We start from the raw sequence: 13,231 nt of genomic DNA on the forward strand, positions 1-13,231 counted from the left end.
CTAATTGGGATCGCCAGCGTACCGTGTATATGCGTATGTGCACGTTTTTTATCTCACTTCGCCTGTAGGCCAGAACATAGCGGCAATAGTATTTATTAGCAGGCGTGGTTGAATTGCACATTGGGAAATTTCGTTGGAAAACATTTCTGTTTTCACAAACAAAAATTTTGTTTATTTTTTCGTAAGGAACTATCAAATGTCGCTTGAACACCCTGTATATTGTAAAAGTAGTTGTGCCAGCAGCCTGATGAAGCGCGCACTTCTCAAAATGAAACCAAATTTTCTAAGAAACAGGTTGAATAGAATCACCTGAGAAGCTGTGATTTAGCTTGTGATGTGTTTGCGCGTGCAAAACATTTGGTTGGTTTGCTTTAATGTTGATTTGATTTTGGAATTGTCGTAATGGCTGTGAGTATTTGCAAATTATGAAATATTGGGCTTCGAGATTATTTTCATGACAATTGTGTTTCAGGATAAACGTAAAACTACCACTAAACAACAGTTTGAGGTGCTTGTTTCTTTGATTGAAAGGAACGGGTCCGTAGCGGAGAATCGGGACAAGGGGTCCAACAAATTTTGGCATGAAGTAGCCACAAATCTGAACGACTTGGGCCCTCCGACAAAAGACGTATCTGGTTGGAAAAAGGTAAAAGGCTGTTTAATAACCAGTGTAATATTTTTTATCACTTCTTTTACAATCGTAGGTTTGGGCTGATTATAAATCAGGCTTGAAGAAGAAGCAAGCTCACAATAGGAGCGAATATCGTGCTACGGGAGGAGGCCCATGCTCGTTGCGAAACTTCAATGCGCTCGAACGGAAAGTGATTGAGGTTTTAGATTTGCAACGTGCTGTTGACGGTACTCGTAATGTACCTGCATTGGGTACTGTGGAGCCCGTGAATTCTGCACCAACGCATATTGGTAGCTCGTCGCAATTAAATGCATGTGGACAGCAGCAACACAACACTGACTCTGAAGTTGAGACCGCTGCTTGTTCTCAAGTAACAGAGCATAACGTAGTTGCTGAAGATTGTGAAACCATACCTGAGACGAGAACAAATCGACGAGTAAAAAGGAAAACGATTGCGGAGCAACAATTGCTGGAGCTTCGCAAGTACAACCTACCTCAACAAAAGTTGCTTCGTGTCAAGACTCGTGTCAAGAGGAGCAAGAAACAAACAGAGCAAGATTTGAAATGGAGCAAGAAAATTCGAAAAGGATATTTGAACTAAAAAAAATGAAATTAGAAATGAAGAAAGAAATAGCCGATAGAGAGTTTGTACTAAGGAAGGAAATTGCCGAAAAAAAATTAAAGCTACAGTATGCGAAATTAGAATTGGAAAGATCCAGGAAGAATTCTAATAATTAAAAATAACACCAAAATTATGCTTTGATTCATTTCATTCATTTCAAGTTCTGTAAGTATATCAGTCATACTTTCTTGCCACTCCAATCTATTTTCTATGCACATATTGTGCAATGCACAGCACGTATTAATAATGAAACCAGATTTTTCTGGATCATAGTTCAACGATCTGTCTATTCCAGCTTAACACCTAAACCGTGATTTCAAGACACCGATCGCCTGTTCCACTATAATACGACCAGAAGAGTGTTTTATGTTGAATTCAGATTCAACAGTTCCTTCTTCTGGGTCTCTATGGGGCCTAACCAACCACGGCTCAGATGGATAGCCTGCGTCACCTGAAATATAAAGATGAAATATACATTAAAACTATTTTTTCGAATGACAAAGTAACTTTTACCTAAAAGCTTATCGTTTTGCTCTACATTGTGAAGATTAGCAAAGTAATTTCGGACACTGCTCACTCGCCAAATATGTGCATCGTGGTGCGACCCGGGAAATCTAGCATCAACAACTCTTATACGCAATTTATGATCGCAAACCTAAACAGTAAAGAATTTTTAGTCAATTATGATTCAAGCACATGTTTTTTTTTTTTTCATTATATACTCACAATCATTACATTTATGCTGTAGAAAGATTTCTTGTTCAGGTACAGCAGTGGACGTATTACTGGCTTTTTTATTTTTATGTGTGTCCCATCAACACACATCACTACGTCCTGGATGCCTGTTTTGCTATTAAAATAGTTCTTGGCAGCCGCTCTGTCTTCTTGCGTCATACTCAGGCAAATCCAATCCGCATTCAAAGTATGAAACGGTTTTAAGGTGCCTCGCAGAACTTTACTAAAAGTTGTTTGCGCCATCGCAATATGGAAATCTTTACCAACCCCATGTTGGTAGCGGCCGAATGCAAAGAATGTCAAACAAGCAGCCAACTTTTCTTTCTTAGAGATTCCATGCGCTCTTAGAGATTCAACAGAAGAATCTAGTCCATCCAGTAAATCCATGAAAATTGATTTAGAAATTCTAAAGTTTTCAACAACCTGCAATATGATAACCATTAAAGTGTATAAACAAACCAAAAGCATCTCCAATCATTCCGCTTACGCATTATCGGACAAAGCCAGGGGATCTGTGTTGTACCGAAGATTCCTGCGATGTCTTATTAATTTCACTTTTGCCTCATTTTCACCATTAAAAGCATTATAAAAAAATAACATTTCAATAACGCTTTTTACAAACCAAAACTCTATTTACAAACAATGGCTGTACACCGAAGACGCACAGAAAATGTACACTTTCCAACACATAAATGACAAAGTATAAACGTTTGCAGATGACACATGGCATAGCAAAGATATATTGAGCATTAAAAATAAACACTTGAGCTTTGTAGTCTAGACAGGTTTTTAAAGGGCAAATAACTCATTTTAAAGTGAGCGTCGATCGAATCTCGGCGAATGATGTCCGCGCTGCGCGCGAAGGTATTTTTTACTGAATCAAAATATGAAGAAAATAAATGAAATCTTGAAATCTGGATCTGAATGGTAAACGCAACGGTATTAGTCAAAGTAAAGTACTGCATGATGCACAAAAGGTTAGGTTGGATGCTGCTGTTGTATGATAAAGAATGAGAACATCTCTGAAATATACGTAGCAGAAAACAGAAGCATACAGTAGCGCAAAGGTTCGTAGTTTGAAAGCACAGTTTACATACATCATGTGTTGTTTAATACCGTTTTAATACATTTAACACCGTTGCGTTTACCATTCAGATCCATATTTCAAATCCCATTCGGACCAAACCCCCGTGGCAAGGAATCCGGCTACGTGGTAAAAAAATAAATAAATACGGCCAGGTCGTTCTAACGAAAAAAAAATAATAATTTAAATTAATTCATTTTAACAACACATTACATGTTGAAACGTGTTAAATTTATGTGCATTTATGGATATTTGTTGATTTGTTTACATTTACAGCATATGGGTAACATGGCCTTACCCTGTTTTTAACCGCTTGTAAATTGGTTTGTTTACATATTTGTCGAGCAGCTGATCGAGCTAATCGAGTAGTTTTCATTAGGAAAACTTTCTAATCCATATTTCCTAGGCTGAACTTGGCTGCCGATTTGTATGGGGAACTGACAGCGGATAAGCCAAAATGCATACAAAAAAAAAGCTTAAGCCATGATCTGCACCATTGCTGGACGAAGAAATAGCCAAACGACTGGAGATAAACGAACCCGAAGAAACGTTGAAAATGATGTGGACTGGATAAGTAGCGCGTACGGAGAGACATTCAATGAAGGTCAATGATCTAACTATTTTCGACCAACTGTACCATAGATACCAAGTAAAAGGTGTGAGAACGGTAGCAAGTTTGCAAATTTAGGAGCAACCGTTATGCTATCATGAACTAGTTTCTAAATATCTCCATTTAAGTGGCCTACCAATCACGGATTACAACAAGATAGTGCCAAAAATGTTAATTGGATTGGATAACGTAAATCTAATAGTCCCGTCGAATGTCCGCGAAGTTGCGTGGAGTGATCCTATACCCTCCAAATGTAAGCTAGGTTGGGGCATCTACGGACGGACGAACTCAACAACAATAACGAATATTGTAGGTTATCATTCTGAAGCTATGTTGGACAGCTTAACGCGGTTAGTGCTGGAGTTCAAAATTTAGGATAAAATAAATATATCCATCCCAACAACACCAATTGTGCCAGACGAAAACAAAAGAGCTCGAGCACTGCTGGTTAGCACAACTAAAAGAATAGAAAGACGTTTTGAAACGGGTTTATTGTGGAAGACAGATGAGCGAAAGTTTCCACCAAGCTACGATATGGCATATAAAAGATTTCTTGCGTTGGAAAGACGATTGCAAAAAGATATAGTCTGTATGAAAAAGTCCGATCTTTAATATGAGAGTATGAATGGAAAGGGTATTCACACGAAGCAACGACCAATGAACTAGGAGGAACGAAACCGGAAAAATGTTGGTACTTACCGATTGGGAAGCGGCAGCTACCATACAAGGAGTGTCTATGAACTCAGCACTGTTAAAAGGTCCGGATCTATTAAACTCACTGATAGGAGTATTGTACAACTTCAGAAAGTACACGTATGTCTTAACCGGAGACATAAGAGAAATGTTTCATCGTTTAGTAATTCGGCCAGCGGATCGTCAGTATCAGCGATATTTATGGAGAGACGACGCCACGCAAACCATCAAAGTATACGTGTTGGATGTGGCTATGTTTCTAGCAGCCTGTTCTCCAACGTCGGCACAACACGTAAAAACCCGTAACGCAAGAGCAGTGTTGTGAACGGTGACGTTCATTGACATGCAATTGTTGACATTCACTCTGTTCGAAGATTCGCATTCGCATCCAGCTCTTTCATTTGACATTCACGTTAAAAAATGTCATTCGACACAATGGCATTTTTTGAATCCATTCATTTGACTATTCGTTTGACCATTAATGGGGTCTATGATACCTTCCACTAGTTTTTTTATATGGACTTTGACGTTTGGCGGCTTATTTGCTGCATGTTTTCCATACAAACAGCTCAGCAAAATAAGCCTGCGTATTTCAGATTAGAAAATTTTTCTAATGTTAGTTTCGATCAGCTGCTCGACAAATGTCAAAACAAGGCATTTTTCTAGCAGGTCTGAAACAGGTTAGGCCATATTTGATTCGGCTGAATGTTGATTGAATTAGGATTTAAAACAAAAATGAAATTACATGAGTTTAATTAGGTTAAGCTTTTTATGAAAAGTAATACAAATTTTTACTTGTGCTATGCCTATATTTCGAACTACATTTCGACGCTGTAATTCCTGTTTCGTCAAAACGCGGTTCTACAAAACTGCAGCCTAATGTAATTCTTTATGTCAAAATGCTAGGTCCTTGAGGAATCCTTGCATGATGATATTACCTGTCAACAATTTCCCGCTCGATTCTGCTCGATGTTTTGACAGATCCGGGCTAAAAGTTTTAGCTTTCTAACTTAAGGTATCATAGACCCCAATAGTAGGCTACGCAAACCTTATAGTTTGTCTTGTAATTGTGTTCACGTTATTCGTAATTTACCAGTGTGATATTTCGTTGAATTTTAGATCATAAAAAGATGGCTTGCACATCAGGATAGAAGCGGAAGCTGCGTGATATCCTAATTGAAAACTGCGTTTCTTCAGAAAATGGTGTAATGATATGCACTATTGACACTGTCAATGTTTGCAGATATCGACAAAAATCTGAGAAGTTTGATCCGGGAAATTTTATTCGCCACATAAGAACGGCACATCCAACGTTGGCTACAGCCCATGGATTACAGCAAGAAGATTCTTCAGCTCCCGGAAAACAAACAAAAATAATGAAAGTTCCAGTAGCTTTGGACCAGCAAAAGCTACTAGAGGGCATAATTAAACTGGTCTGTTTGCACAACGTGCCCATGATGTGCGTAGAATGGGAAGGTTTTAAGATTATCCTGCAACCCATATGTGATGCCCTGAAAGTACAATTAAATCGCAAAAATCTTGTCTGCCACCTGGGAGCTGCTGTTGAAAAGATTCGATCTGCGATATTTTCTGCCGTCCAAGGAAACCTTCTTTGCCTTAAAATAGATAGTGCAACACGTCTCGGACGGCATATATTGGGTGTTAATATCCAGTTTTACGATACAGAACAAGAAGATATTGTTATTTATACCATCGGTAATGTATCTTCAATGGTTATAACTTTTCCGAAAATGTTTTTACAGTCTGAAAAATATCCCTTGTAAAGACTTTTAACATTCTCATTATCATGTAAATTGTTAGTAATAATCAAAACCATATATTTCAACAGGAATGATAGAATTGAACCAAAGGCATACTGGAAAGTATCTAAAAAGCAAAATTTTGGAAATCCTGGGCATGTACCAAGTGACGTTAGATCAAATTTTTGCGGTTACTTGTGACAACGGTGCAAATATGATCGCTACCGTCAAACAAATGCAATCAGATCTTGAAAACTCTTTTAGTTTACCAACGGACGAAGACGATCACACGGATACCACCGAGCAGTTGGACTGGATGAGTTCCCTTGAAAAGGAATTTTCTAGCACAATTACGTTGGTGAGATGCGCCGTGCATACTTTGCAACTTTCGGTAGCAGATGTCGTGAAGAAATTTGATACTGAAATACGCAAATGTACTGCAGTGTCGAACAATTGTCGAAAAATTGCGTATAAAGCCATTTTCAACGAAGAGTCTCTCTCACCACTGTACTCCAAAACAAGATGGGGTGGTATCTTTGAGATGCTCAAACATTTTTGTGACCACGAAGATTTATTTACCGACCTTGGTCAACAGTACCCGGAGCTAGGTAAAATATTTTGAAATTTACCCTTTTTCTTTATACTAAAATAGTACTTCAAATTTAGATCTTATGGAACAATGGTCATTTATTAAGGAGTATGTGGAGGCATTTAAACCTGTATATATATGTAACCACAAAAAAAAATGCAAGCTAAACATACTTCTCTTAATGAGTTTTAGCTATTATGGATGAAGACCATAATTGAAATTAGCCCCATTCAAGGGAATCGCTTCGTTGATATACTAACTCGGGCCCTTAAACAACGGCTTGAAGTTTTAAAGGAGAATATGGTATTTAAGACGGCGCTTCTTATAGATCCTAGGTTTAACTACTTGAATTCCCGGTTTTTTAATTCGGAAGAAAAAGAAGAAATTCGTGTAAGTGCAATGGATCAATCTAGATGCGTTACAATTGCAGAATTATTGATTACATTATTTATTTTTTTTTTTCATTTTACTGTAAGCAACTGTAGGTATCATTTTACTGTAGGTATCATTGCAACTTCCGAACGCATGAAAAAGATAAAATCTAAGATCCTTATACCTATGGCACCTTCTTCATCCACCGAAACTCATACGACGCATAATAGCCCAACCGATTTCGACGTATTTTTTACCCAACTATACGGAGGTTCACTACCAGAATCATATATAGAAACGGAACAAACATCATCAAACAGATTTTACCGACAACTTAATGCATTGGATTTAGAGACACACCAAAACTCGTCATCTGAAGCCCGCTTAACGAAGAATTTGACCGCTGGGAACCATCTGTGTCAAACTGTTCAAAATTAAAACAAAAAACGTAAACACTTCCCTTACCTCCACCAGTTACTGTTAGCTTGAGAAAAGATTGTGGTTAGAATAAAAAAATAAACATTAAAAATGATTTTCTTCTACTACGTAAGTGACGATAGTAGCAGTGAAGAAGAAGCAACGGAAGATCTGGCAAAACAACGCCGACTCCTTCGAAGTGTGGATCTCTTTAGCGATGGAACCAAATGAGCAACAAGATGCGCGACGATACTTTTTCTCCAAAAGTGGCATCCCTGGTGTTGTGATGTGTGTTGATGGTACACACATCAAAATTATTGCACCGGTGGACGATTACGACCAGCATTTTAACCGAAAGGGATATTACAGCTTAAACGCGATTATTGTAAGTAAAGGTTACGTTTTGTGTCTTTTGATGTGTACTTTATATTTTTTTGGTACCGGTAGATTTGACAATTCGTTGCGTGAATGCCAAATTCGGAGGAGCCAATCACGATTATTTGGAATGTATCCGGAATTGATGCTTTTTTCGAAAGAAAATATCGATGTGGAGAAACTACATTCAAGCTACTAGGTAATACATTAAATTATCCTGTAAACAATTGTTGTGGACACGTCTTGTGTCACGCGACATCGTCATCTGGGCTGTTCGCGACGTGCGACATCCTTAGATGACAAGAGATGTCATCCCAGCGATCCCACGTGCTAGGCTCGTGGGCGCAACCATTTTTCCCCCATTTTGCATCCGAGCAAGGACGTTGGCACGGGACGGCCGTACGATCACCGGGCATTGGTGTTAGTACCGTACGAGCATGCGGAGCTCGCGTCGCGTGAAGGTTCTTGTATTAAAATAAATAAAGATAGTATTTTGTATATGTTATATTTGTGTTACGTAACTACCCGTGAACATTATCACAGTGCGTGAGAACACAAAAGTGGCGACGAGGATTACAAGTTACAGTGAAAGCGTGAACCAAATATAATAAATCTAGTCATAGGGACAAGCGACATACAGTGGAACACAGTGAAACGCGTACGTACACATTAGCAAAATTACGCGCAAACGACGGAGAATGACCAACCCGGGAACATCCGCTGCAGACGAGCAGCGACGTTTATCTCAGCAGTGGCCAACCGATATAGACGCCGCCACTGCACAGCACCACCACCTGCCACCCGCGCAGAGCATCAACGTGCCAGCAGCACAAAATGGAAGCTTTCCGCTATCTCAAACTGCAGCTCAGACGCCATTGCTCTCATTCATCAATGCGGCGTCATCTGCCAGCGACGGAAATTCCATGCTCCAAGTCCTGCAACAACTCCAGCAGCAAATGGCACAACAGCAGCAGCAAATGGCTCAGCAACAGCAATCTATAGCCCAGCTGTTGAAACAGCAACCCCAGGTTCATCCGCAACCCGCAATAATCAGCAATCCAGAGTCGATAAGTGCCGGCATAGCGAAACAAATCAACGAGTTTCGATTCGAACCCGAACCTGGTATAACGTTTGAGGCGTGATACTCGCGTTACGAGGGTTTGCTCACCAAGGATGCCGCTCAACTCGACGAAGCAGCCAGACTTAGATTGTTACTGCGTAAGTTAGGTCCTATGGAGCACGAAAGATTAATCAATTTCATTTTGCCTAGCTTGCCACATGATTTTTCGTTCGACGCCATCTTGGATAAACTGAAGCAGCTTTTCGGCAAATCGGAATCACTCCTTAGCAGACGTTTCAAGTGTTTCAACGTTACAAGACCGAAATCGGAAGACATGCTAGCTTATGCATCTCGAGTAAATCGTGCCTGCATTGATTTCGAGCTTGGGAAATTGACGGAGGATCAACTGAAATGTTTAGTTTTCGTTTGTGGACTTAGAGAAGAAGAAGATACAGATATCCGCACCCGACTCCTGGCTCGCATCGAAGACAAACGCGACATGTCTCTAGACCAGTTGGCTGCCGAATGTAAGCGTTTGGATACCATCAAAAAACAAGGTGCCATGATCACACGTCCGACTGAACAGGTCCTAGCGGTGAAAAGCGGAGAACAGCAACAGTCTGCAGCGATGCCACATCAGCAGCCATTCCAACAACGCTCCACATTTAGCGCACGCGGAAGACGCACACAGCAAAACAATGAGAACGTGTCGTTCGCCAAACCAAAAAATCCCTGCTGGCTGTGCGGTGCGCTACATTGGATGAGGGAATGCACGTTTACAAACCATACATGCACAGACTGTGGTCGTACCGGACATCGTGATGGATTTTGCAACACGGCTAACCGACGTCGTGTCAAAAGAGAAACTATCTACAATCGAGTTGTAACAGTAAATGTATGCCGGGTTAAACAGAAACGGAAATATGTCAACGCACTTATAAACGGCGTAACTACGCAACTACAACTAGACACTGGGTCCGACATTACCATCATAAACCAGAATCTATGGGAACGTCTGGGGAAACCACGGTTACGAAAACCAACAGTTAGAGCAAGATCAGCAGCAGGTAGCAATCTCCAATTAGAAGGTGAATTCGAAGCAGATATCAGTATCGGGAGTACATCTCGTCAGGCAACAGTTCGGGTCATCAGAGCTGACCTGTTATTGCTGGGAGCCGATCTAGTGGACCTCTTTGACCTTGGGTCAGTACCAATGAACACATTTTGCAATCGCGTCTCTGCAGATTCTGTTTCCAAAAGTCTAGAAGGCAAATTTCCTGCCGTTTTTACTGGAGTTGGATTGTGTACTAAGGCCTGCATTAAACTTCAATTGAAGCCGGATGCTCGGCCGGTTTTCCGTCCAAAAAGACCGGTCGCTTACGCGGTGCTAGAATCTGTCGACAAGGAGCTAGATCGATTGGAAAAATTGAAAATAATCTCACCGGTGGATTACTCGGAGTGGGCCGCCCCCATCGTTATCGTTCGAAAGAGCAATGGTAATTTACGTATATGCGGAGATTACTCGACAGGGTTAAACGCTGCTCTTCTCCCTTATGAATATCCGCTTCCGTTGCCTGATGACATTTTCGCTAAGTTGGCTGGATGCAAAATGGGGGAAAAATGGTTGCGCCCACGAGCCTAGCACGTGGGATCGCTGGGATGACATCTCTTGTCATCTAAGGATGTCGCACGTCGCGAACAGCCCAGATGACGATGTCGCGTGACACAAGACGTGTCCACAACAACAATCTTTTAAATGTTCTCAGGTGATGCTAGATACCGATCAAAACCGTGGTTGATAAACCCCAAACGTAATCCTGCTCCAAGCACACCAGATGCTGCTTTTAATAAAAACCATTCTTTAGGTAGGGAAATAGTAGAGCGCACCATTGGATTGCTTTGAAATAGATTTAGATGTTTGTTAGGTGCTCGACAGTTGCACTACACTCCAGTAAAAGCAACTCAAATAACGAACGTATGTTGTATCTTACCCCGTGCCTACATGCTTAGCAATTGTCGCGTTTGCGAACGCGACAATCGTAGCACAGTTTTCCCAAAAAATTTTGCGACTTTCGGCGCGACTTCAAGGTTGTTTAAGTTTTCTCGTGCAAGGTTTGTTTATGTTTTCAATCTGGCCGGTAGCGGGAAATTAATTTCGAATTAAATTAAATTAATTTAAACAAAGAAAATTATAATAAATAGTAAATTTATTGTTTTGATGAAGTTGATGAGAAAGGCAAGTTTTTAACCCCAGTGACGATGTTTCAAAGCAATGGACCATCAAGAAAGCTCGTAACAGGATGCTGGTAACTCCTGTGATACAAATAACGGCTGTTGCTAACAGTACCGCAGATTTGTCCGTTTTGTTTTCTTGTGTGTTTAACGCTGGAAAATCTTGTTATAATTTTTTCCGGTAGCCAGAAAGAATTGTAACAAGATAAATAGGTGAACGAAGATGTGTTTGCCCACCGCGTCATACACTGGGCAAAATAGAATTGGGATCGACAGCTTCGAGTAGCATAAAGGTAAAAATCTTCGAATACGGGTAATCAAACGTGTATGGCTTTTTTCTCATTTCATGACCGCCACCGTACCCTCAATATACAGGTATTCATAACCACGATTCCAACACAGCTTGCAAACTACCATCAATATACATGTATTCATAACCACGATTTCAACACAGCTTCCAAAAGGGATCGAACACTGTGCTGTGGACTATCTAATATTTTTTAACTCTAATATTTTTTCTAATTAATTAATTTAATTAGTAATTAATTAATTATTAATTAATTTATCTTGTTCAAACAAGTTCAACATACAAGTAATAAATTCATAAGCTATGCAGCCATGTATTTGTCCACGATATGGGATTTTTGTTTTGAATTAACAGCGATTCTTCTTTTTTAAAATAATATTGACATTCACAATAATTATATACAAATCCTGCGTACTTTTAAAAAATAAATAGCACTCGATTTGTTAATTTAATTTACAATATTTAATAACACTCAAAATATTTAATTTTTTAATTTGTATTAGTTTACCTTGGTATTGCCATGTTTACCTTGTTATTACAGAAAACTGTCATGGCGTCAAGTCGCGCTTCGAATCGCGATTTTTCGCTGAAAATACACGTATAGCGACTTTTCACATTTTTTTTTATATGGAGTTTCGCAAAAATTTTCTGATTCGCGTTCGCAAACGCGACAATTGCTAAGCGTTTAGAGCCGGGGTTACACAACATGTGTTGAGATACAACTATTCTGCTTCAGTATTGGTTGATATGTAACGAGAAGTAAAATGATTAAAGTCGTCTGTTCTCTGCAACCACAACGAGCAGTCGTGAGTGTCGTTTGTTCTGCATTACTGAAACATATCTTTATAGGTTATAGGCCCAGTTCCATGCTAAAGATCTCAGTTTTGTTATAAAAAAGAGTGAATTTCCTACGAATCCCAGTTCCTTTTTCTTCTGAAGATTTCCTTTGTTGATCGTGATTGACCATGAATACGATGCAAGAAGAAAGGAAAATCTACCTGTTCGACGGAACGAATTTTGCCAACTGGAGCTTCCGGATAGAGGTGCATTTGGAGGAGTTAGGACTTCTGCCATGCATTCAGATGAAGCCGGAAGAAGTTGAAGATTTCCGTGTGATTGACTCTGATTCTGCAGAGGTCAAGCAGGTAAAAGCAAAGGGACTTGCGGAATGGAAAAAGTCGGATGTTCGATGTAAAGCACTTTTGATCGAAAATATCGCGGATTCTCAACTGGAATATGTGAAAGAGAAGAGGTATGCGTTGGATGTTTGGAAGGCTTTACAGAACACATTTGCTCGAAAACATTTGCTCTGGGCATTTTTTTTTTTGTTAAAAAAATTGTTGGCACTCAAGTACGACGAAACCAGTGCAATGGATGAGCATTTGGTGCTGTTTGGTAAAACCGTTCGGGAGTTGGAATCAGCTGGCATAAGGATGGATGAACGATTGATTGTATTTTTTTTGTGCAATCGATGCCATGTTCATATTGTCAACTGGTTACGGTACTAGAAACGCTCTCGGAAGACCAATGTACTTTGGAATTTGTCAGCGCTCGGTTGCTTAATGAAAGCGTAAAACGCATGAATAGTGGTGAAGTAGAGGATGTTACATCGACAGCGTTTTCTGGCAGAAGAAAGAAGAAGTTCAAGTGCTATGCTTGTGGAAAAGAAGGACATAAGCAAAGTAATTGTCCTAATACACCGTTTTCGAGCCCAAGTAAACATTCTTCAGCTGCATCTAAACAC

General features: G+C 39.8%; 3 protein-coding genes across 3 annotated transcripts in view; 1 reads left to right on the forward strand and 2 right to left on the reverse strand.

Annotated features, from left to right (window-relative positions):
* The window catches only part of LOC125769473 (uncharacterized), a 103,087-nt gene that overhangs the window by 55,887 nt on the left and 33,969 nt on the right, over positions 1-13,231 (reverse strand). The window lies entirely within an intron of this gene.
* Positions 759-4,852, reverse strand: LOC125769720 (putative nuclease HARBI1). Its single transcript, XM_049438525.1, has 3 exons — positions 1,980-4,852; positions 1,767-1,908; positions 759-1,704 (listed from the first exon to the last, which is right to left on the reverse strand). Exons 1-3 carry the CDS (start codon positions 2,454-2,456, stop codon positions 1,550-1,552), a joined length of 774 nt encoding a protein of 257 aa, XP_049294482.1. The 5' UTR covers positions 2,457-4,852; the 3' UTR covers positions 759-1,549.
* Positions 4,848-7,024, forward strand: LOC125769475 (uncharacterized). The gene is made up of 2 exons (XM_049438209.1): positions 4,848-6,151; positions 6,225-7,024. Exons 1-2 carry the CDS (start codon positions 5,584-5,586, stop codon positions 6,755-6,757), a joined length of 1,101 nt encoding a protein of 366 aa, XP_049294166.1. The 5' UTR covers positions 4,848-5,583; the 3' UTR covers positions 6,758-7,024.

This window comes from Anopheles funestus, chromosome 3RL (assembly GCF_943734845.2).
Source record: "Anopheles funestus chromosome 3RL, idAnoFuneDA-416_04, whole genome shotgun sequence".
NCBI classification, from domain to species: Eukaryota; Metazoa; Arthropoda; class Insecta; order Diptera; family Culicidae; genus Anopheles; species Anopheles funestus.